The sequence below is a fragment of the Theobroma cacao genome, chromosome 4 (genome assembly GCF_053813885.1).
Source record: "Theobroma cacao isolate CCN51 chromosome 4, ASM5381388v1, whole genome shotgun sequence".
Classification (NCBI taxonomy): domain Eukaryota; kingdom Viridiplantae; phylum Streptophyta; class Magnoliopsida; order Malvales; family Malvaceae; genus Theobroma; species Theobroma cacao.
Genome location: NC_142642.1, coordinates 35,136,027 through 35,158,264, shown reverse-complemented (window position 1 = coordinate 35,158,264; position 22,238 = coordinate 35,136,027). Strand labels below are relative to the sequence as shown.

Here is a 22,238-nt window from a genome sequence, read left to right as displayed (position 1 = left end):
GGGCGATGGTTTAAAAATGCTTTGATTTGAACTCCATTTAGGGAAAAGAGAGTTTGCAAGTACTCCACTTTACACACAAAGATATTTAAACATTTTGATTTAAAATCTTGTTCTTTCTTAATAGAATTTTCCAGTTATTTTTCTTATTTTGTTAATTAATATTATGGATAAAATATAATGAAAATAGAAAAAAAAATTCTAAATCTAAAAGGGTTCCTAAATTATTATTGTAAAACTAAATCTAGGCCCAGCCTTTTAATCCAACCCAAACAAAACCAGCTCTCCCCTTTTCTGCTTCAGCAATCGGGACCCCAGAGGGAAGCAATGGCAACCACTGGCTCTTCCTCTTTCAAAACCCTCTCCAAAACCCTACTCCGCTCCTTCTCCTCAAAATCGTCCCACCACAGCAACCACCAACAGAGCCACAAATTTTTAGAACCCAGCTCCTTCTTGGGAAGCTGGAAGAGCCCCAACGACCCCAAAGACGCCGAAAAGAAACTCGCTCAGTTGCGAAGAGACTATGCCAAGCAGGTCAAAGATGTCCGCAAGGAATACATCCACGAGATGGAGCTGTCGCGGCTGGAGAAGCTGAGGAAAGAAGAGGCCAGGAAAGAGGCTATTAGAGTTGCCAATGAGGAGCGGAAAAGGCTTAAGGCTGAGGCTGCTAAGGTTAGAGCCCAAGAGCGTATGATTGCTGAAGAAGAGTTTCGACAAACCCTGGTATCTTTTACCACCCATTATTTTTCCTTCGATTTTATTGTGAATTGCAATAGTAAAAAAGGATAAAAATCGAAATGTTTTCGGTTTAGTTAGATATTAATGCAGTTTGATTTTGGTGTTTGGAAATTGGGAGGTTTGTTTGAGTTGAGTAAGAGAATCTCCTTAGCGTATTTTTTCCCTTGTATAAAGAGAATCGAAGAACTAATGTTATAGCTTTTACACTTTGTATATTGAGAAAAATGGAAAAAAAGAATTGGAATTGGGTGTATGAATGTTGGATATTATAATACTTATTCCCTCGACTACCTTGGTAAATATGGTTGATTCTCAGTTTACTAAAGCTAAGTGAAAAAACTATGCCCGACAATTATGGCAACCAAAAGATTTTTGAGGACAATACCTTGCTTATTACCAAGTCATTTTTGTATTCAATGGAAGGGTGCTAACACAGAAACAAAAGACTATGAGCTGTGTTGAGATTGGCCATCCATAGACCATACTAGCCATTGCGGCATCAAAAATATGACTTCCAAAATTGAACCTTTCAAGTTATCATAGACTTGTTAAATCTGCACTTGTAGATATGAGCAAGGAATTGCTGGCATTAAGGAGACATAGAGTAGAATTGTAAACATCTCGTATAACTGGCAATAATTGTTGTCAATAAGCAATCTTTGTTATTTAGGATATGGTTGATTGCGTGTGGAGCTGGATAGGAACTGGCTTTTTTGAAGCATTTCTTGTTCTCAAAGCAGAAGTTTTTTTCATGCTTTAATGTGATCATGTTGCTTATCTGCAGAACAGTCGTTAGGATTTTGTTGTTTTCACATATACTGCTGGGTGCAAGTTCTCTTTTACTGCCGTTGCTGCCATTCTAGGGTCTTATGGATCATTTAAATGCATTGAAATCCTTTCATGTTAAGGACACACTGTCTGCTATCTGTTCACTCTATATATATGTACATGAACATGTTAGACCTCATGGTTGTGACCTTATTTCTAATTTTTAATTTGAAAATAAGTTACTTGATCCTGCATATATAAGCTCTCTATCTTATGCTCAAGATTTCGATTTGTATGAATGCAGTTGAAAGAAAGAGCAGAAAAGCTTGAATATTGGAGAACAACACAAAAAAAACATGAGGGTAAGAAGAAAGAGATGCGTGAGCTACTGCACAGACAAAGTTCAATGTGGATTGATGAACATGATTTGGAGAGGACGATGCTGGCAGGCATAGTTGAAATTACACCCCTGTGACTTCCCATCAGTACCAAATTTGTAACTGATTTTGTCCATTATAGTCAAAGAACTATAAAATAAGCAGGGTTTTGTCCATTTTTCAAGAATTTAGTGACTAATGGAAATGTTTGTGTACTCGGTCTGTCTTTGATTAAACTTGCTTGAATCCTGTTTGCTGGTAATTACGTCACTGAAGAGTTATAGTAGGATACTGTTGGACTAGTATTCAAGCATATGTATTAGTACTTCTTGGGCTGAATGCAGCTCAACTGTGAATCTGCTTATCGGTCCAACTCTCACCTTTATCCTCTCATACTCTCATCCAATACACTCTACTCTTTTACCTCCACTGAACAGATCAATTGTCGGTCTCAAGACCTACTGAGCTAACAACAGCATCTGCTTGGTGCATTGTATCATACTAAAGAATTGAAGTTTTAATTCATGGCATCCCATCCTTCTTTTTGTTGTGATTGTTTGAGTTGCATGATTTGAAAGTTCCTTCCAAATTGATGTATGATACCTATTGAACAGAATATCTGAATAATTTGTGCAATCACTATTCTTTTTTCAAATAGGAACACGAACGTTATGATTTTCTTTTCCATATGATGCGCCCCAAGAATGAACAATTAAAATCTGGGAACTTGGGTTTCTTGCCCATGTGCTCATTTTCCATTTGGGTGTGAACTGATAACAACAAAAACAAGCTAAAGTTGAGCCCATTTAGGTGGACAGTAGTCCTAAACCTGAGAATTAATGACAATGTCCAAAGTTGTGGCATGCCTCCAATCCTTGTACTTTGTCGTTGAATTTAAGGGCGTAGGATCTTTATAGTCCTTGTGGTCCGCTTTTGGACCAGTCTCGAACCGACACGTGCTGCCTAACCATTGATTTTATCTAAGAAATAATGTGAAAGATCTGGGCCCTCCATGCACCAAAGGGCAATTCCTGGACCTGCCTTTTTCCAATCTGAAGGTCACACCATTAATAAAGTTGTAGTGTGATTTTTCAAGGGGTAGTTTTACATGGCTAATCCTGACCTGATAGATAGCTTAACCTAAGGGTTTTCTTTATATATTTTCTATTCTTCCAACAATGATTAGATAGGTGGAAATGTTTGCTTGCTCCACAATCCCTTGGTTTAATATTTTTTGCTCTAAGCATATAGCTATCTTGTCTTATAAGGAGGATCAAGACATATCACGAACTCTCTTTCTTTTTCCTCCTCAATGATGTCATTTGACTCTTTTGATAAAGCATCTTTCAAAGTGCTTAACAAAATATTATCATCACAAATATTGAACCACTTCAAATTATTATTATAATATTTTTTAATATATGTATAATTTTGAATTAAATTTCACCAGACTTTCCATAATGGAACAGGAAAGTTAGTTTGTGCAATGGTAGCCCCCACCACATCAAGTTCCATATGATTTTACGTTGATAATTCGATATGTTGAAAGCAAAATATCATATGATATGAAAGAGGGGGAAAAAAAACTATGGGCTTTTAAATGTGGGCCGATGTTTGTCGATATATATGTGGAGGGCAAGCCGATTGTGCGGCATCGTTCATATTTCAATGAGTCATGATTCCACTCTCTCTCTCTCTGTCTCGCATCCCATTTGGCCAACTCAGAGTCATTCATGCATCATAAAGTGGTAGTATATTTCAACCCCCATTAACTTTCGTTGCGTTCTCTTTTGTTGAGTGTAATGCAACTTACGGGGAGCTTTTGCTTTCTTTCTCTTGTAGATTTGGGGTTATGAGTTGGGAGTCCTTTCAAAGGACTTTGGGTACTCCAAAGAGGGAGCATCCAATGCTTAAAAGAGAATGGGAATATCCAATATTCCGACCATGACATTGCCAAAGGTAAAAAGAAGGGTGGGTTTTCCTTTTTGCTTTTCTTTTTCTTCTTTGATTTTTTTTTAATATAAAAAATAAAATTATCTTTTCCTTCTTACCTTATTTCATTGTATTAAACAAATCTTATAGATATTGTAATCAAGACTTGTATACTCTTTGTTCTATATTAGAGCTTGGACCATCAAGTCAAACGGTTAGGAGGACAAATTATGCTTTCATTGTCTTCTGAAATCTTAGATGGTCATTGCATAACCTCCTTATGCTAAAATCTAAAGCAAAACTGGATTAGCTGTATATTTGTTCTATAATAAAAAAAAATTAAAGAAATAAAAAAGGGGAGGGTGTTTAACCACTTCTTACATGACAACCACCAACCAATGAACTGTCCTGGCATAAAGCACAGATTCTAGATTGAATATTGCAATGTAATGACCTAATCTGATAATCTAAACCTCAACCAACTCTATGCCGGATTATTGGGTTACATCCCAGTTCATATATATATTTTTTTATAATAATATTAGCATCTAAAAAGGAAAGAATTATTTGGTGAACTTAATTCCACCATACTAATGCAAATTATAAAGTTTGGTAGATATCTAATGAATAAAATGTTGAATCAACCTTTGGGTATTTCCTAATGAAGTTTCAAATGATTTTTGCTTTGAAATTGGGACATAATATATATGTAGATGAAACTTTGTTGTAAAAAAAAAAATGATTGAATTTGGAACATATGCTTCATCTCTTCTTCTTCTTCTTTCCTTTTTTGTTGTGGTCCTCTATTTTATGTGAATCTTATTCCACCCAACACCCTTCACTTTAATCATCTTGGATATCTTTGAAACAAAGCAAGAAAAAAGCTGCCTAGATGCTGGCATGCAAGAAAAGAAGGATAAGAAAAATCTCATCCCCTCCCCCATGTTTCCTCCTTAATATGGGAACCAATTTTGTTTGGGGAGTGTTATTTTCATCAATCCTTTAAATGTGATAGGAAGAGAAAATAAGAACAAAAAATGGGGTTAGCTAGTCATAATCTGTCACTATCAATGTTAAAAGTTGCAACCAATGTATGTGAATAACAAGGGCTTGGGTGTTTTAGATTTTGATAGTACAGTAAATAGTGGTCCCCAAAGAATCATCGCCTATAAACTTTTTTCCTTCACTTGAATACAAAAAGTGGCTTCAAAACAAATAACAATTTCGATGACGCCAATGCATGATTCCAAAGGCTTGGAATGGAATGGAGAGAAGCTCGTTTGGCCACCTTACCCCCTATTATTAAACGGACCACGCTTGTGATTAGCTTATTATCATTATTATTATTATAACTATTATTGATATAATCATAAATTTTAGCAAATACCCTTCTTTCATTTTTTTTTTCTCCTTTAAAAAGGGTATCCAAGTATTATAATATTTGTTAAATTAGGTGACCATACATCCACTCCCCTACATATGGAATATATGACTTAATTGACGTTGCACATCACTTTAAAAGGATTGAGCAAAAGGATACAGATGGAAGAGTTGGTTTGGAAAATGGTCCAAACAAGAATATTGCCCATACAATCGAATTGAAAGGTTTTTAGCCGCACCGACGACGGGGAATATATTTACAGAGGAGGTAGCGTGGTATAAAACAAGAAAGGGGGATTGAGATATCGAGTGGTCAGCTTGTTGTCTCATATGGGCCGTGTGATGCGACAACGAGTGGAGTCACCGTTGGCGTTGGTATGTGAGAGGGGACCCATCTGCCTTTTGGTGTTTCAGAGAGTGTGGGGGCAGCTCGGCCCAACTGCTCCTCCCTCACATGCGCCCCGGACAACCATAAAAAAGGGCATTGGTTTCGTAGACTTCTGCATGCCCTAGTTTCCCCCGCAAGCAGGTCCAGTCCCCTTGCCTTTGCTTGTGCTTCGGTTTGGTGTTTTTTCAGGTGCTCTGCCACGACTATGACAGCTGAAATTCAGCTCCTTTTCCTGCACCAAAAGCTAGGATTTCTGTATTGAATGAACAAAAAAAAGAAGCAAATCAGTTTCTTTGTTTTTTTCCCATTTTTTCATGGGCTGCTGTCTCTAACTTTGGACAATAAAATCAGAGCAATGTTTCCTCAATGATTTTTCCAAACTAAACAAAATGTCACGGGCTCATGTAATTTAGTCCCACTTATTTATTTATTTATCCTAAATATAGTTACATACTTGTAAAATTAGTTGCCACACAGAAGTCAGAATAAACATGTACCAGAAGTTATCCTAGTCTCAGGTAAAATGTAATCAATGATTGAAAAATTAAACCACTGTTAACGTAGCTACTGATTAACTTTGTCTCATTGTAATCACATAACAAGATAGTGTGACCACATTTGCCATTTGTCTTCAACACTAATCCCAAGTCACAAATTGAAGATTATTTTCCATCTAACAACATCATGAATATTTGAGCTTCAACAAGCCCAATATAACATTATGGGTTATTCTTTTAGTCCAAAAAACCAGAAAGGTTAAAAGTGTTCCAACTTTTACCGGTTCCGACAGAGTTTAAAAAGAAACCAAAGTATAATGTCTTTCAAAGTTGAAACTTTTTTTAAACAACTGTGTGTTTATGAATGTGGAACAGCTTTTGAAAGACTGATTCCGGACCAACTTGGCATTAACCCTTTCTATTCATGACAGCCAACCTCTCCTATATAGGTAAGTCGGCAGTGATGCCATTAAACATTATGGAGATATAACTTCAAGTTTTAACACATTTTTTTTCATTTTTTTTATTAATAAATTCCAAGAAAAACAACCAAGCATCTGCCATGGTTCCCTTTGCATACATTTATTGGTTTGGGCACATTAATTGTTCTTCCCATTTGCCTCCATCAAAACCCTTTTTGGTGCTATCTTTTTCCTTACTAAATTTTGCATGCAAACCGCGGCAAGAGGAAGGGGTTTTTAAGATTTCCAACAGAGCCTATTCCCTCATAATAATTAGATTTAAAAAAAAAAAAAAAAGCAGGCAGATTTGAATTCAAAAACCAGGTATCATTACACCATCATAATGGTTATTACTTATGGAGTCAAAAACAAGAAACAAAAAAAAGGCAATGGTGGCTTCCACCACCACAACCTTCCATCACTTATTTTTGCACTAATATTGTACCTTATTATATATTTATAGTAACATGCAGCTCCTTCTTCAAGAACAAAATTTGGGACTTTCAGTATTATTGTACTTCTTTGGAAAAAGAATAATAAAGCAACAAGTATAATCTTTAAGTTTAGTAAATTGAACCAAGTATGCAAAATCTATAAAAGCAAAGGATATAATGTAGAAATCACTCAAACGTGTGATCCCCCATTTCCACTTTGTTGGGTTTCTTTTATTATTTTTATTTTAATTGTAGTCCTACGCGTTATTGTGTATATTTGTTTTGTTTTAAAAGAAGGCATGATCCATGTGTAGCAAATTCCAAACTTTTATTCTCAAAATTCTTCATATTTTCTTTAAATTCTAAAAGGTTAATGCTGAATACCCAATCTTAGTATCTACCTTAAATTTTTTTTTCCCAAAAAGGACAGACAAGTGAATTGTATTTGCTGCATAAAGTTGTCATGGCTGAGTGAGATGTGAGTGAAAATGTCACATCCATTTTACTCAACCTTTTTTTTCTTTCTTCCATTTCTCTATCAAGGTTTGGACAATCCGTATGCACTTCTTATTTCTCAACAACACCCTTTACTTTAACCTTTTTTTCTCTTCTCTAGGGACCAAGAAAAAGTAGACACCAACCCACCCATGAGGGTGTAGACAATTTCTGGGATGGCAGCCAAGTTGCCAGGAGATATAAGAGAGAGAATACACAAAAAATAACGCGTATGAGACAGAGGTTTCCCACTTTTTACCAGAAAGAGAAAGTTACAGGAGAGATGAGGGGGAAGAGAACTGGTGCCTGGTGGTGAGTTGCATCATGTTTCAGTGTGGAAGAAAGAAACTGCAGAGATACACCCAAAAAAAAAATGGTAATAAAAAGGAAAAGATATAAATAAAACAGCAGAGAGGAGAGAGCAGACTTTTCTTCAACATAAAGGCTGAAGCTCTCTCTCTCTCTCTTTTTCTTTTGGCTTTGGATGTGGGGTCCATCGCCATCAAAACATAACCCCAACTGTCACGTATTCTCTTCTAACTGGAGACTACTTCTTCTACTACTGTCGATCTCTTCCCTTGTCTTTGGCCAACCACATTGTAATCTTAAGCATTTTTTCTCCATTCGCTTTCTTTCCCATTCTCTCTCTCCCTCTACTCTTCTTTTCTCCACTTTTTCTTTCCCCAGTCTATAATGCCTGCCCATTTCAGTTTTCTTCATAAAAAATCAAGGGTCGGTGCCAGATAAAGCATTTTCTGCTCTGCTTCTTTTCTCTTTCGTTGTCAAAAAGATGCCACCACCTAGAAAAAGTCCTTGTTTCCTCTCTTATTAGCACTATTTCTTATATCTCAGATTTCGCTGAGTTTTTATTCTGTTTTCTCTTTTTATTTCTTTAAGCTTTTTCCATTTGTTTTTCTATTGGTTGGAGCTTGGAACTAGCTTCTGAGATTGCAGTAGAATTTCCGAAAAAAGAAAAATCTGTCTTCGCTGTTTTCCATCAGAATTTGACAGGGAACTCATATGGGTGTTTATACGATGCTTGGATTGGTTGCTATCAATGGTTGTTTCAACTAGTTGGGGATATGGCATTCAAGGAGAGAAAATGTGCAAAAGCAAGCATTCAGTTTTTTCAGGACTTCAATTCTGTTATACAGGAATAGTATAATTCTGGTTTTCTTTTTCCTGTCTTTGTGTGAATGTGAGAATCCAGTTCAGGCCATGCAAAGGCACAGCTTTGAGGAGTGTCAAGCCTTTGATCGCTTCCTAAGTTGATTACTTTGCATGCTCTTTGTTGATTGAAGAGTTGGGAAAAAGAATTCTTTGAGGTGTCATCAATCTGTAATCTTCAAATGCAATTGATCTTTTCGTTGAAGTGAAGATCCAAGAAAAAAAAAGCAAAAAAATAAAAATTCTCTGAGTCCTTTGGCGAGGAATTTGAGGCGCTGGTTAAGGCTTGTGGAGGCAAAAAGACAGCTTCGATACCTTGCCATCCAAAGAAAGCTTTGGCTATTGACCTTGTGGTTTACGCTGCTTGGGAAACTTGAGTTGTTGAAACTGGAATATTGTTATTCTACTTTTTTATGCTAACATGTCCAGTTACATTTGACTGCTGCTCTCTCCTAGTTCTTGGTGGTATCGAATTTTAAGAACCCTGTTTTTCAGGTACACATTTTATGCATTTCTTCCTCATCTCTCATCAAATCAATCACCTTTATAGCTTTGCTCTTTTTATTATTTTTATTTTTATTATTGTTTTAGTATAAAGGGGATGAGGTATTTGACAGTTCACGTAAAGCAAATCAGATTAGGCAAAAAAAGAAGAAGATAAGCGGTTATGTGACGATTTAGGTGCTGCATGAGAGAGACAGAAGCCATATCTGTATCTCAAAGGCTTAAGGAAAGGATTTAACAGTATTTTAGGAATGTTAAGAACTGATGAATTTAGAAGCTGATCTGTTAAAGCGAATTTCTTGTTTTGCATAATCATCAGTGTCAAGTGTCTCCTCCGAATTCTCATGACCGTGTGAAATTTGGGCTGATCTGATTGTGGGGTGAGTCTGTTCCCAGTTCCTTGCATAATGAGACAGTCATGATTCTTTTACCACTTAGCTTGTATTCTTGTGTGAAAGATTCAGTTAAAAGAGATTGTCATTGGAAGTATTTTGAAGAGCTGAGGCTAACAATTCAAGAGTGACTTTTTGTTTATTGTGAGTGTCTACCTGTTTTGCCTATGGTTCATCTGTTTGAATGATCAGTTTTCTGCAACACCATGGACTCTTACATAGCCTATTTGCATTTCTGTTATCCACATATCAATGTCTGTTCTTTTTCTTCACATCAGCTCTTAGCAACTCTATGATGAAGGTGCCCTTTGTCTCCCCTATTCTTATATTTTAATTTATAAAATCGGTGAAGATTGGAGACCTTATATTTCATTTTTATATCCTTCTAATTCCTGATTTTCTCTGTTTATCAGATTTTCAAGTGACCTTTCAACAAAAAACTTTCAGTTGTCAAAGCATTATAATCCCAAATAAAACCACATTTATCATGGCCAAAACATCAAATAGGCGCCCTGTGCGATATGAAAAGGAACAGTTGGGCTGTATGTGGGGCTTGATTAGTATGTTTGATTTCCGCCATGGTCGATCAACTCAGAGATTGCTTTCTGATAGAAGGCGCAGTTACAGAAATGCGGTTGGTAAGTTCTCTAAGAAATTTTGAAGCATCCGCATGCATGTGGATGGAACTCTGTTTAAAGTTGCAAAGTGATTATGAAAAGTCTTTTGCATTGTGCTTTTAGCATTAAGAGATCATTTGATTTGTTTGTATCATTAAATCTAAAACCTATTTTTCTTTAAAGTTAGAAATATTGATTTGTTTGTCTTTGATCCATGTTGTTATTGGTTTGTTTGTCTTTGATCCATGTTGTCTTAAGTATTCCTTTAATGCTGTGTTTTCTCTTTATTCTTGCAGGTGTGGGAAACTCCGTAAAAAAACGTGACATGTTGACTAGTTCTGGAGACAATTGTCCAGAGACTCTTGTAAGCTTTAAAAACCTTAACCCAATAATTTTGAAAATTGCCATATATTCATTAGAAGGGCAGAGATATTTTGAGCGGAAGATATTCATCAATGAAGTAAGCTTTTCATTTATTATTGATATTACTATATCTTTATCCAGGATGCTGAAGAGAAAACAAAAGCAACTGATGCATGTAAGCCAAGTGTGAAGAAACTCCTAGAAGAAGAAATGTCCGGAGAGCAGGTTGCAAAGAAAGAGGTAAATAATACTGAAATTGAAGCAAAACGGTGTGATTCAGGGCAAGAAGACAACAGAAGGAAGAACCGGAAAAGAAAAAACAAAACTCGTAAGAAAAGTCGTGATAACAGTCTTGATATGGATGTTGCTGAGAACTTGGTATCAGAAGGATCTTGCCTGCATAAATCAGAGCAACAAACTACAAGCAATCTCAATATAGACAACCTAATGGAAGAGTTTTGTCAGCAAATCCATCAGAAAAGAATCAATTGTGAGAATCATGGCCAGCCTGCTGAAGGTCATATGCAGCCAAACCAGAGGAGTTCTGGTTTTGAAGAAAGATTGACTGAGGCAATCAAGTTCTTAGTGAGTCAGAAGCTGATTAACGGGAATCAACTTACAGAAGATGGGGAACTCCAAGCCTCAAAAGAAGTCATGGATGCACTTCAAATTTTGAGTTTAGATGAGGAATTGTTTTTGAAACTTCTACGGGATCCAAACTCATTGTTGGTGAAATATGTGCATGACTTGCCAGATGCTCAATTAAAGGAGGAGGAAGAGTCTACACCTCTTGCTGGATCCAACTTTTCAGAGCAGGAGCTTGTTGATTCAAGACAATCCAGTGAGCCTGTTAATAGAAAACAGCGTAACTTCTTTAGAAGAAAGCTCAAGTCTCACGAAAGGGACCTATCAGATGGAAATAAGGTTTCTCAAGCTTCAAATAAAATTGTAATTTTGAAGCCTGGGCCAACATGCTTGCAAACTCCTGAAACTGGAAGCAGCCTTGGCTCATCACCAGAACCTCAGTACATCATCAGACACAGGGAGCCTAACGAGAAAGTTGGTTCCCACTTTTTTCTTGCTGAAATAAAAAGAAAGTTGAAACATGCTATGGGAAGGGAGCAACATAGAATCCCCACTGATTGTATTTCTAAAAGATTTCCTGGTGAGCGACAAAATTCAGGGGATAGTGGAGGAGTTAAGGAATATATTGGGATGAATTCTCCAACTAAAGACCACTTCTTTATTGAAAGAATGGCCAGACCTTCCATTGGTGTCAAAAAAGGAGAAAAAACAAGCAAGCTAAAAGGCTCTGAACTAGGTACAGATTATGAGACTACTGATTTTTCCAAGCAAAGGGTTTCGAACATCTATATTGAGGCGAAGAAACATCTCTCTGAGATGCTAACAAATGGGGATGAGAATGTGGATCTTTCAAGCAGACAGGTTCCAAAAACTTTAGGCAGGATTCTTTCTCTTCCTGAGTATAACTCATCACCTGTTGGCAGCCCTGGGAGGAACTCGGAGCCTAATTTCATAACTGCACAGATGAGATTTGCTGGCTCTGAAAATTTTGAGGAGGTGAATGTAAACAATCAACAGAACCATGTCAGCCATCTAAGTCAAGTAGCAGAGAGCCAGCTTTGCATTTCGGATAACAAGACCAATAATGAAGTCCATGGTGATAATGCCATTTTAAACAACCTTGACACTTGTGTGAATGATGACAAAGAGGACCAAACATTTTGTGCTATTAAAGATGAAATGAGTTCTGAAGGTATCGTTTTGCATTTGTTTAATTTATGATGACAATCATGAATATCTGGGTTTATTAAATTGAACCTTCACAAAATTTATGCAGGTTCTGTGAGTTATGTTAAAGCACCTGAACTGATGGTTCAGGAAGAAAGCAAGGTCTTGGACACTTTTTCTGAGACAAGTGACTCTTCAATTACTAGGGATGACAAAAATGTAGATGTACGTGAAGTTTGTGATGAAAAACAAAATCATCAATGCTTGAAACAGGTATACTAACGCCACTTGCTGGAATCTATTTGAGATGTGATTACAAAGAAGCTTGAAGCAATGAATAGAGGCTGCTTATGCCCTTCCATTAATCTCCCATCTCCCACGAAGAGGATGGAAAAAGATACATTACATTTGATATTGTCTTGATTTCTATTTTTATGTTAAAGGCAGAGCTAAAATCCCCCTAATCAAAATAGAGGCTCTTCTATATGTCACGCCATTATTCTATTTTGTTGTTCTGCACCCTGTATATGTTATGTCATCCAACCAATTTTTTTTGTTCTTTCTCCAGGATTCATCTGAAGAGGACCAACAGCCATTTTCTCCATTAGCATCTCCATCAAACTCTTCAGTTACCAAAAAGGTTGAGTGTCCAGAGAGTGTTACTGATATACAGGAGCGGCCAAGTCCTGTATCTGTTCTTGAGCCACTATTTGCAGAGGATGTTATCAGCCCTGCAAGCATCAGATCTCATTCTGGTAGGCATATGAGAGAATTATTTTGTTTGTTACACACTCTACTTTTGTATTGAACTTTGTTCTATCACATTTTGTCTAATGCCAATTTGTTCACTGATCTTCAGCTGAAACATCCATGCAACCACTAAGAATTCGATTCGAAGAACATGGCTCTTTAGGCACAAATCACAGCAATCATATTAAAACTTGCATGGATGATAAAGAATCAATATTTGAGCACATAAAGACAGTGCTGCAAGCCTCTAGTTTCAACTGGGATGAACTCTACATCAGGTCACTTTCTTCAGACCAGCTTCTGGACCCGTTGTTGCTTGATGAGGTAGAGTACTCGCCCAACCAGCTTTGTCATGACCAAAAACTGCTCTTTGATTGCATTAATGAAGTTATCATGGAGGTTTGTGGGTACTACTTTGGTTCCCCGGGTGTGTCATTTGTCAAACCCAACATCCGTCCTATCCCAAACATGAAAAATACTATTCAAGAGGTCTGGCAAGGAGTTTATTGGCATTTGCTCCCAATGCCACTGCCTCGTACTTTGGACCAGATAGTCAGAAAAGACATGTCTAAGACAGGGACATGGATGGACCTTGGACTTGACACTAACTGTATTGGTGTTGAGATGGGTGAAGCCATTCTTGAAGATTTAGTGGAAGACACCGTAACCAGCTACATAAATGAAAGTCTGGAATGTGAATATCATGTGCTTCCAGCTTAGCCGAAGGACCACGAGAGTGACATCAACTTGTAAAGGGCAACTGACTCTGTTTTGTTCATACTTCATACCAATAATGTACCTCACGTTGGGTCAAGGTGGGAGAAAAGCAAGCTAATTAAGTCTTCTGAATCAGAAGGATAGGCAGTGACATCCCACCAAGCAAGAGGGGCATCATTTAACTCTCCTTGAAAGGTGTTTTTTGCATGATGCAATGGCTTTTTCTAACCTTGCCATTGAAATCATGTAGATACATAAAAATCTTCCCACATCTATTAACCATTAACCAGGAGACCTTACAAGCAGCAACCATGAAGTGATTCCTATTTCATGTGCAGAGATCCTTTGCAAATGCTCCTCACAAGAATTAACAACAAACACCTGATTTCAGAGGCCTGTCTTGGTTCATTTTAATCAATGACTATACTGTTACATCTGGATCAGTGCATTTCTTCCGGTGACAAGTGATAAAAATGTTCTTTCTCATTGTAGAATTTGTAGAGTTTGGTGTGTATTGGTCGTGTGTGGATGGTGTGCTTTTCATTTTGATTGATTTCATTCATTCTTGAGTTTGGTACTTAAGTGGTTTTCTTCACTGTTGTATCTGTGCGCTTCTGTATTTAGAGTTGAGAGTGCTTATGAGTGGAGTTATGACTACTTTGATAATGGCGGTAGGATTTCATACGTCTGATGTTAGCACCTATACAAGCTATGCTTGTTGAAAATAATAAATAACACTGAACATCTTGTAAGAATGCAATTATGAGATGGAAATGGAAATGAAGTAAACATAAGCTATTATTTTTCTTGCCTTTACCGTAAATTTGGGCCCATTTCTCTGTACTTGGTTTCCAGCTTTTTGCTTTGACCGTAGGGTGGAGAAGAGTAGGAGCTGAACCTACTAATCGAGGACCAGAGCATCATCATCATGCCATCATGCCCACGTTCACAACTAATAAGCTCTCAACCACTACCTCCTCAGTGGAAAACCATGGCCCTGTATGAAAGCAGTGCAAACCAATCATTTATTGAAACCACCACAAGCTGTTCTGGTCTCATCTACCCATTGTCAACATCTTGCAACTGTATCCATGAACTGCAAGCCATTAAAGGAAGAAAGTGGCATCTAAAACGTTTTCTAACAATATGATTTGTTAGCAACCACCAACGACAGTAAACCCCATTGAATTACCTAAGGGGAGCAACCCACTTTTCACCAAATGTCCTGCTCATGGTCCATGATTATTTAACTTCTCAACATAAAAGAATGATATACCTTTGCTAACAAAATTATTTCAAGAACAAAAGCTTTGATTTCTCATAGATATTTCCACTGGGGAAAATGTTTAAAAGTCATTAAGTTAACCAGAAAGTATATTACATTTCGTTACATTCAGCCTTTCCAAGGCAGCAAGTCACTTTCGTTTTCTCTTTGCCTGTAACTGTGAAGTCAGAGGAACTGCTTTCTTCCTAACAAATGCACTGCTTCTGCTTTCTAGGTCCTCATCATCAACTACATCTACACCAGAAGGGGTGGTGGACTCTTGGTTTTTCGATGCTTTCCTTTTTCCAGCATCCAACTTGGCATATAGTTTTCTTTCGACAGGGTCGTTTGAGGGTCCAACTTTTGATTGACGCGGAACTTTTGCACCTAGTCCAAGCCTGTTAAAAACATATCAGAAATTAAACTAAGAAACGATGGTGCATGAATACATGATACAGCTATGATAGAAGGGATCCACACTGACCCACTAGGCCGGCCTTCTGGTTCTACTTCCACAGCTTCATCTTCAGCAGATCCACTCATTTTACAAACCCATTGTTCTGCCTGCATATCACTGGTGTCAACAACAAATGGGACGAGGGTTGCAGAACAAAAGAACAAACAATCACTCTCAGATTAGAAGCTCATTCCATCATGACACAATAATTACCAAAGCTCTTTATTTTTTGGTAACTTTACACTTACAAGCAGAAATTACAATCATATAATCACAGAATCCTCAATATTTATGACATAATTATTACATCCAGAAACCAATGGAATAACCCAACAAACCAGTATATAGATCGGACTAAACCTACCCCTGGTGAGACTTAAACCTAAAACCTAAAGCCTCCAAGACCTCCTCCTCAATGCATGTTACTAGGATTAAGTAAAAGACAGTCAAATGTAAAAAAGGCCAAGCACAGTTATAGAATTAAGACGAAACATCAATAATTCTGAAAGCCGCTACATCTTCATATTATAAATTAGTAACAAAGTAGTACATCTTCTTGCCAAGCATAATTCAATTACCATAGTTCAGACCCAAATACACAAAATATTGTCTACTACCAACCTAATCACCAAAGATAATTTACCGAATCATGAATAAGACAAAACAGAGCTAAAACAAGAAACCCAAATCACCAAGACCAGTTCCTCCAAAACCATGAAAGACTCATCAGTATCATTACAATTAAAAGCAAAAGCGAAAGAGATTATTACCAGTTTCAATGCGTTATTCAGCTTAACAATTTTAGGAGGCCCAGTTTTTTTTGCCGTTTCCGTGGTCATTGGCCTCTGTTACGCGAACTCAGCGGCACTTTAAAAATGGCAACGGCGAAGTTCAGTCGCAATGGCAAATTTGATTTGTTGCCGCTGGCGGCGAGAAAGACGGAGAAGAAGAGGAAGGTTGAAAAGATTAGGACTTTCATTTATCATTCCAATTGGGCTTAGGAGTCTTTGGGTCGGCAGACACTGTACTACTACATTTCCAGCCCAGGAAAACAATGGCATTACGCCTCCAGCTTTGGACCGATTCTGTGTAGCCCAACTTCAGTTCGTGGTTTCGAGCTTAGAAAAAATTATCAAGGCGGAGTTTCCCTTTTTCTAGTACGGAAAAAATAGGAAAGAAAAATGTAAATACAAGTATAAAAATTAAGTTTTTAGTTCTTCTGTGTTGATAACAATATCCTGTTGAATATCTAATAAGCCAATCTCTTGGGACAAACAACTATCTATTCTCTTTTACTGGGCAAAAACACTAGTGTTACAGTAAAAAATAACCGATGTCCCACCAATAATATCAACATTAAATTATCATTTACATCCTCTCTTTAAGACAGAAGGTAAAAAGAATTGTGATTCCTATGCCTGTGACCTGACAAAAACAAACACCCAGTGCCAAAATCAGACTTGAGGGAGTAAAAAGGTTTAAGGGACGATTAACTCAAGTGCAGCAAAGCCTTTTTCTCACTGGCTCTTTGGTTTTTGAATCTTGACATAGGGGAACAAACGCATGAAGTAGACAACTTTGGGATCCCACCCTCGCTGCTGAGCACGACAAAACATCAAGAACGTGTTGGCAAAATAAGAATTGAAGCCCATCAAGACATGCCATAGAGCATGACCCTGAGGGTTAAAGTACCAGTGAGAAATCTCCTCGCAGAACACCCGGTCAGAAAGCCAACACATACTCCCCAGGAACAAAGTTACTACATATAGCTTTGCAAGTCGCTTGGCAGAGACGTCATTAGTGTAGATGTAGTATTTGTACATGCGGGGGATGCAGAGAAGGCAGAGAACAACATAATGCACCTTGAAGCCAATTCCAAAGCGGAACAGAGCATGGACTACTGCAAATCCAGCTCCATAAATGAACAGGAAGGTGGGCATTGTACTCCGATAGTGCCAATCCGGTGAGTAGAGGATGTAAAAGTATAGAAGCATTTCCCACACCATTGGTGTTTCATCACCCTGCTGTTGCCTGAAAATAAATTTATAATTTTCACATTTTAAATCAACTTGGCAAATTAACAACTGATTAAAATTTTTCAAGTTCTTGATTCTTAAAACTACATAGCATGAGCAATGTTTTCCCAAGTTCTTTTCCCATTGGTGCCCATTTTTCCTCCAGCATAGAAGGTTTTTCAACAAAAAGAGAAAATAGGCAGCGAAAGAACGATCAAATAAACCTTCACTTTAGTCATTGCTTCTGCTAAGCCAAAAGGAAAAAAAAAATCAATGAGGAAAAGAAAAGAAACTATTCATTTGTTGAAAGAATTTCATGCCACAAAAATATTTTATAGCCCAGCAGCCTAAACAATCCTTGACCACCTGCAGCGAACTTTAACAGACAACAATACAATGTGTCAACAGGATCTGCATATTCAGTGCCTCTATAAAAGAGACCCTCCATTCTGCAGCTAAATATATGATGCCTAGCAAAGGAAAAAGCTTAACATCATAAATGAAGACCTCGGGTTTGATTGTATATAATTATCTACATTTTACAAACCCATTCAAGTTATCAAGACCTTCATGCCTTTAGCTACACATCAAACTAATATAAGTACTGCAGCATCTTTTCTTTCTGTTTTTGTTTTAATGTTTCATTGTTTTTAGTATGGAGGACAGACACAGACATCGGGACATTTCCAAAAGAAGTTATAGTGTGAACTGCAAAGGTAGAACAAAAGCACAGTAAAGATGGAAAAATCAAGCAGTTCTTTTACTTTTTTCAATGATCATCTAGAGAGTGAACTGTGAGTAAAGCAACATCATTTATTTATCTTTTTTCGATGTTTCCTTCTTGTTATTCTGGAGGGAAAACACAAGTACATGCACACATTGAGGGCAGGTGGTATATTTGAATTACATTGGCACCACAAAGCAAAGCACCCAAAACAAAACAAATGTTAAAAACTGAGATCTAGTACACCAAATCAAATAATCCCAATACCCGAAAGACTTATACAAAACAAAGAGTCTAAGTTCCTACAACCCTAAATCAGCATCATACACCAATGCATAGGCAAAGCAGTTTCAATTTCAAAGATGGAAATAAATGTGAACTAAGCCGGTCATAAGTCCAAGGGAAAAAACCAAAATAAAAGACATATAACCTCTTTTTCAAATAAATAATGCATTTAAAACATCACAAAGAAGGGTACAAGTCCATAAGAAGTATTCAAAGAGAACTGATGAAATATAACGGACTTAAGGCCCAAATATCCAATACACAGGTGAAGCTTAAGAAAGGATGTAAAAGGCAGAAGAAATAGAGCAGAAGACTACAAGAAAAGGCTCCATAAGATATTGAAATTATTTCCTCTGGAACCTTTAAAATTTCATGTCACCTTAAGCAGGAAAGAAATAAGGAAAAGGTCAAAATCTGGGCATTAGTCTACATCTCCTTGAACAGATGTGCTAAATGGACCAAGGGACAAAGGGAGCCATACACTGAGGAGCAAGCAGATGAAAAACAAAAAAAAAAGGCTTTAGGCATAACTTATTTTACTTATTCCTCCAACGAAGCTTTTGAACCTAAGACAGGAATGGAACATTCATTCTGCCCAATTCCAGAAGTATCTATTTAAGCATGATACAGAAGGAGTGTTCGTTTAAGAAAGTCGAAAACCAAAATAAAAACCTTCAGTTAATTGTACCTTTGCTAGCAATGCTGTCAGTCTGCCATTCAAGTAAAGTAGCAAACTCCTTAAATCAATCAAACAAGGAAAAAATGCAAAAACAATATTTTCTAACATTAGATCTCTGTTGGTAAGACATTCATTTATATATCTGACGCATTTGGGGGAATGGCATTGCAAGAGTAAGAAGTGAAGAGAATACTTACATGCGCTGCAGTGTGGCGTGGTATAGCATGCTCCCAATGGCGAGTATCATGTTAGATATATGAAGGACACTAAACCTCTTCTCAAATCGTTGTCTTAAGGCATTTATAAGGCCAATGAGTGCCAATAGAATGCCTGGGACATTGGATATCGTGTTGAAAAACTCTGCAATGTAAGATGAGTGAACATAGTTTTTCTCACACCACTCAGGGGATGTAACTGGACCCCAGAAGCTTGACAATCCACCTTCCATTCTATATTGAATATACCAAAAATGTATTATTCTTCAACTGAGATACCTTCAGTTATAATGTTGTAAATGTCATAAAACCTGCAGTTATTGTCAATAAAGAATTGAGATACAAGACCACATAATGAATTGCAACCAATTAGACAACCAATACCATGTTTTGCAAACTAAAATACTCTTTTATAAGAAAGAGATGATAAAAAAGCTAACTAAAAAGAAAAGGACACAATATGATAAACTACAATGTATGTACACCAATTCAGATATGCACATAAAGCAACCCTTTTACCACTTGGAAAAATGACCAAGAGCCATTATTGTATAAAATGGCATTGAATAAAGGACAAATAGAAATATTAAAGGCTCAAAGCAATTAATATTTGAGCATTTAGTTTCATAGAGCAACGTGTTCTCACACAACTCTAAATATAAGGTAAAAAGGCTGTTTTTAACATCAGCTTCTACAGAACTCCACATCAAGTAACTTGTAAAATCTTTAAACCAGCTGTATTCAGGATTCCCAACTTATTCAACAGCAATCTCTTTTGTTTTAAGGAAATAACCAACACAGAGAGGGGGCAGGTCTAGATCTAGTGAATAAGTCCAAAAAGCAACCTAAGAATTACGAATTACAATACATGTAACACCTGATTGCCACATGCAAATTTCAATAAGAAAACTTTTAGAACTTAGTTTCTTCCTTTTCCATCCATATTTAGATCCATTCATCTCTGTGCAGGAAAATACAACTTTATACCCCAGAACAGTTCTCTAGATAAAAAAATGAACTAAAAGTAGAACTGCTTTAAGAACTTCTTTTCCTAAGATGGAATAAACTGCAAATCATTCTACTTCAAATCTGGTATGCCATTGTCATCTAACAACGAAACAGTAATGTCCTGCAGCAATAAGCTACATAGCACATCCCATATGATCTGGTCAAATTCATCCCATAAATCAGACTCCTATCAGCCTGCAGTGGCCACAATGTTATTAGATTCCAATAAACTTTGATTCTACAGTAGCAATTGCAACTGCTATTTTCCTTCAGCTCTGGGGTTCAATGAGAATCGTATGATAGAGGTCGAAGTTAGTATTGCTGCCTATTTGACTCTGTCTATTCAAAGAATTTAACTCACAGGAGGAATCAAAACTCTACTAAATAACCAAAACACTTCACTGCTCTTCAATTAACCAGCTCATCTATCAAACCACTGAACTACCATTTTGATAACCTTAAAACCTCCCCTAAACCCATTACCGCAAAGGATCTGACAGAAACTATGTTCTTTAAATCCAGCTAGATTTAACCACTTTAAACCGCCATCAATGTTTAACCAAAGCCTTGAGTTCTAAGTTCCTATTTAAAAAAAATAGCCTCAGCCCTCTGACTATCTCATAAGAAGGTCCTCAAATCTAAAATAATCTCTAGGAAAGATAACTACAACTATGGCACTTAAATCCCTGCTTCAAACTTCATAGCATTGCAATCGCTCAGATTTTCTTCTTTAGAAAAATCAAAACTTGGGCAGCAAATTCATACTAAAATTTAGAAACCGGAGGCAAGAAAATATCTTTCAACTAAACATAAATCATAATGTACTACCCCTCAAAACCCTGAACCAAAAGATACATTCCCTTGAAATTTGGCCATATCCATTAAGACCCAATCCTCGAAAAGCAAAATAAAGGTCATATCAATACCAAAGTTGCCCGCATATTTTACCAAACAAAGAAGCAAAAAAAAAAAAAAAACCTTGTAAACAAAAGAAAAGAGAAAATGACAGGAAAGTGAGAAGGAAACTAACCGTTTAACGAATCAGATCTGGTGTTGCAAAAAAATAAAGCACTCTAAGCTTCTTTCTTTTACAGTTTTTTTTCTTTTTGAGGGAGTACTCTTGGGGGTTTTTTTGTGTTGTTTCTCTTTTTATTTAATGTGAAAAAAGAAAAAAATTTTATATGAAGAGAGGCAAAAAAGAGACAGAAAGATTCGGGAAAGGAATCTGAGGCTAAGGAGTGGGGAGAGGGTGGGGTGGAAGGAGGCAGGGGGGCGCGTGAGGGAGAATATTTATGGGGGCCGTGTTGTGGGCGTTGGATTGAGGACGTAGAACGGTTGAGATTTTATTTTGAGAGAGAAATTGTACGGCCACTGAATTTGATTGATTAATTATAATCGGTTTACTTGTACCTCTGCCTTGTCCTTTTTAGGCTTCATAAATCATAAATGCTAAGGTTCGGATTATGAAATCTACATTTTACTTTTAATTATCCAAAACCAAGACTAAGACCATTTAGTTTTACATTCAATAATTAAATCTACAAGCTCAAACAACAAAAAGCTTGGACTAAATCCTTTTGTTAACTTCATATTTGTATTCAAAGCTTTATAGAAAGAAGAAAACATAAGGTTATCTCCAATAAACTTTGTGTAAATCATCGAGTGTTTATTGAGAGTAGGTTGAACACTTACCCAATTAATAATTTTCAATTAGGTTTTAAATTTACCAATCAATAGAGCACCTGTTAGACAATATTGATAACATGAGTAAAAGTTTAAAATCTCTAAAAATAGTTTTCATCATATTCACTAAAATATTAAAAGTTGAAAACAGAAAAAGGGGGAAATTATTGCCATTGATT

At 36.8% G+C, this 22,238-nt stretch overlaps 4 protein-coding genes across 6 annotated transcripts; 2 read left to right on the top strand and 2 right to left on the bottom strand.

The window, feature by feature from the left end:
* The first annotated feature begins 267 nt into the window (after positions 1-267).
* On the top strand, positions 268-2,309 carry LOC18602687 (stress response NST1-like protein). The gene is made up of 2 exons (XM_018119235.2): positions 268-720; positions 1,808-2,309. The coding sequence occupies exons 1-2, from the start codon at positions 325-327 to the stop codon at positions 1,976-1,978; spliced, it is 567 nt and encodes a 188-aa protein (XP_017974724.1). The 5' UTR covers positions 268-324; the 3' UTR covers positions 1,979-2,309.
* Positions 2,310-7,725: 5,416 nt separating this feature from the next.
* TRM15 (GPI-anchored adhesin-like protein, putative (DUF3741)) lies at positions 7,726-14,489 on the top strand. Its single transcript, XM_007034232.3, has 7 exons — positions 7,726-9,129; positions 9,944-10,168; positions 10,444-10,511; positions 10,652-12,287; positions 12,372-12,535; positions 12,831-13,017; positions 13,122-14,489. The coding sequence occupies exons 2-7, from the start codon at positions 10,018-10,020 to the stop codon at positions 13,730-13,732; spliced, it is 2,817 nt and encodes a 938-aa protein (XP_007034294.2). The 5' UTR covers positions 7,726-9,129; positions 9,944-10,017; the 3' UTR covers positions 13,733-14,489.
* Positions 14,490-15,019: 530 nt separating this feature from the next.
* LOC18602685 (pre-mRNA-splicing factor CWC22-like protein (DUF3245)) lies at positions 15,020-16,422 on the bottom strand. 2 transcript variants are annotated; one of them, XM_007034230.3, is made up of 3 exons: positions 16,221-16,422; positions 15,478-15,557; positions 15,020-15,391 (listed from the first exon to the last, which is right to left on the bottom strand). In XM_007034230.3, the coding sequence occupies exons 1-3, from the start codon at positions 16,287-16,289 to the stop codon at positions 15,145-15,147; spliced, it is 396 nt and encodes a 131-aa protein (XP_007034292.1). In that variant the 5' UTR covers positions 16,290-16,422; the 3' UTR covers positions 15,020-15,144. The 2 variants fall into 2 exon arrangements, with proteins under 2 accessions (XP_007034292.1, XP_088662096.1); XM_088805970.1 differs by having other exon boundaries at positions 15,478-15,567; positions 16,221-16,377.
* A 212-nt stretch (positions 16,423-16,634) lies between these two features.
* LOC18602684 (alkaline ceramidase-like) lies at positions 16,635-21,637 on the bottom strand. 2 transcript variants are annotated; one of them, XM_007034228.3, is made up of 3 exons: positions 21,407-21,637; positions 19,351-19,679; positions 16,635-17,481 (listed from the first exon to the last, which is right to left on the bottom strand). In XM_007034228.3, the coding sequence occupies exons 2-3, from the start codon at positions 19,599-19,601 to the stop codon at positions 16,968-16,970; spliced, it is 765 nt and encodes a 254-aa protein (XP_007034290.1). In that variant the 5' UTR covers positions 19,602-19,679; positions 21,407-21,637; the 3' UTR covers positions 16,635-16,967. The 2 variants fall into 2 exon arrangements, with proteins under 2 accessions (XP_007034290.1, XP_007034291.1); XM_007034229.3 differs by having other exon boundaries at positions 19,351-19,602.
* Between the last annotated feature and the right edge of the window lie 601 nt (positions 21,638-22,238).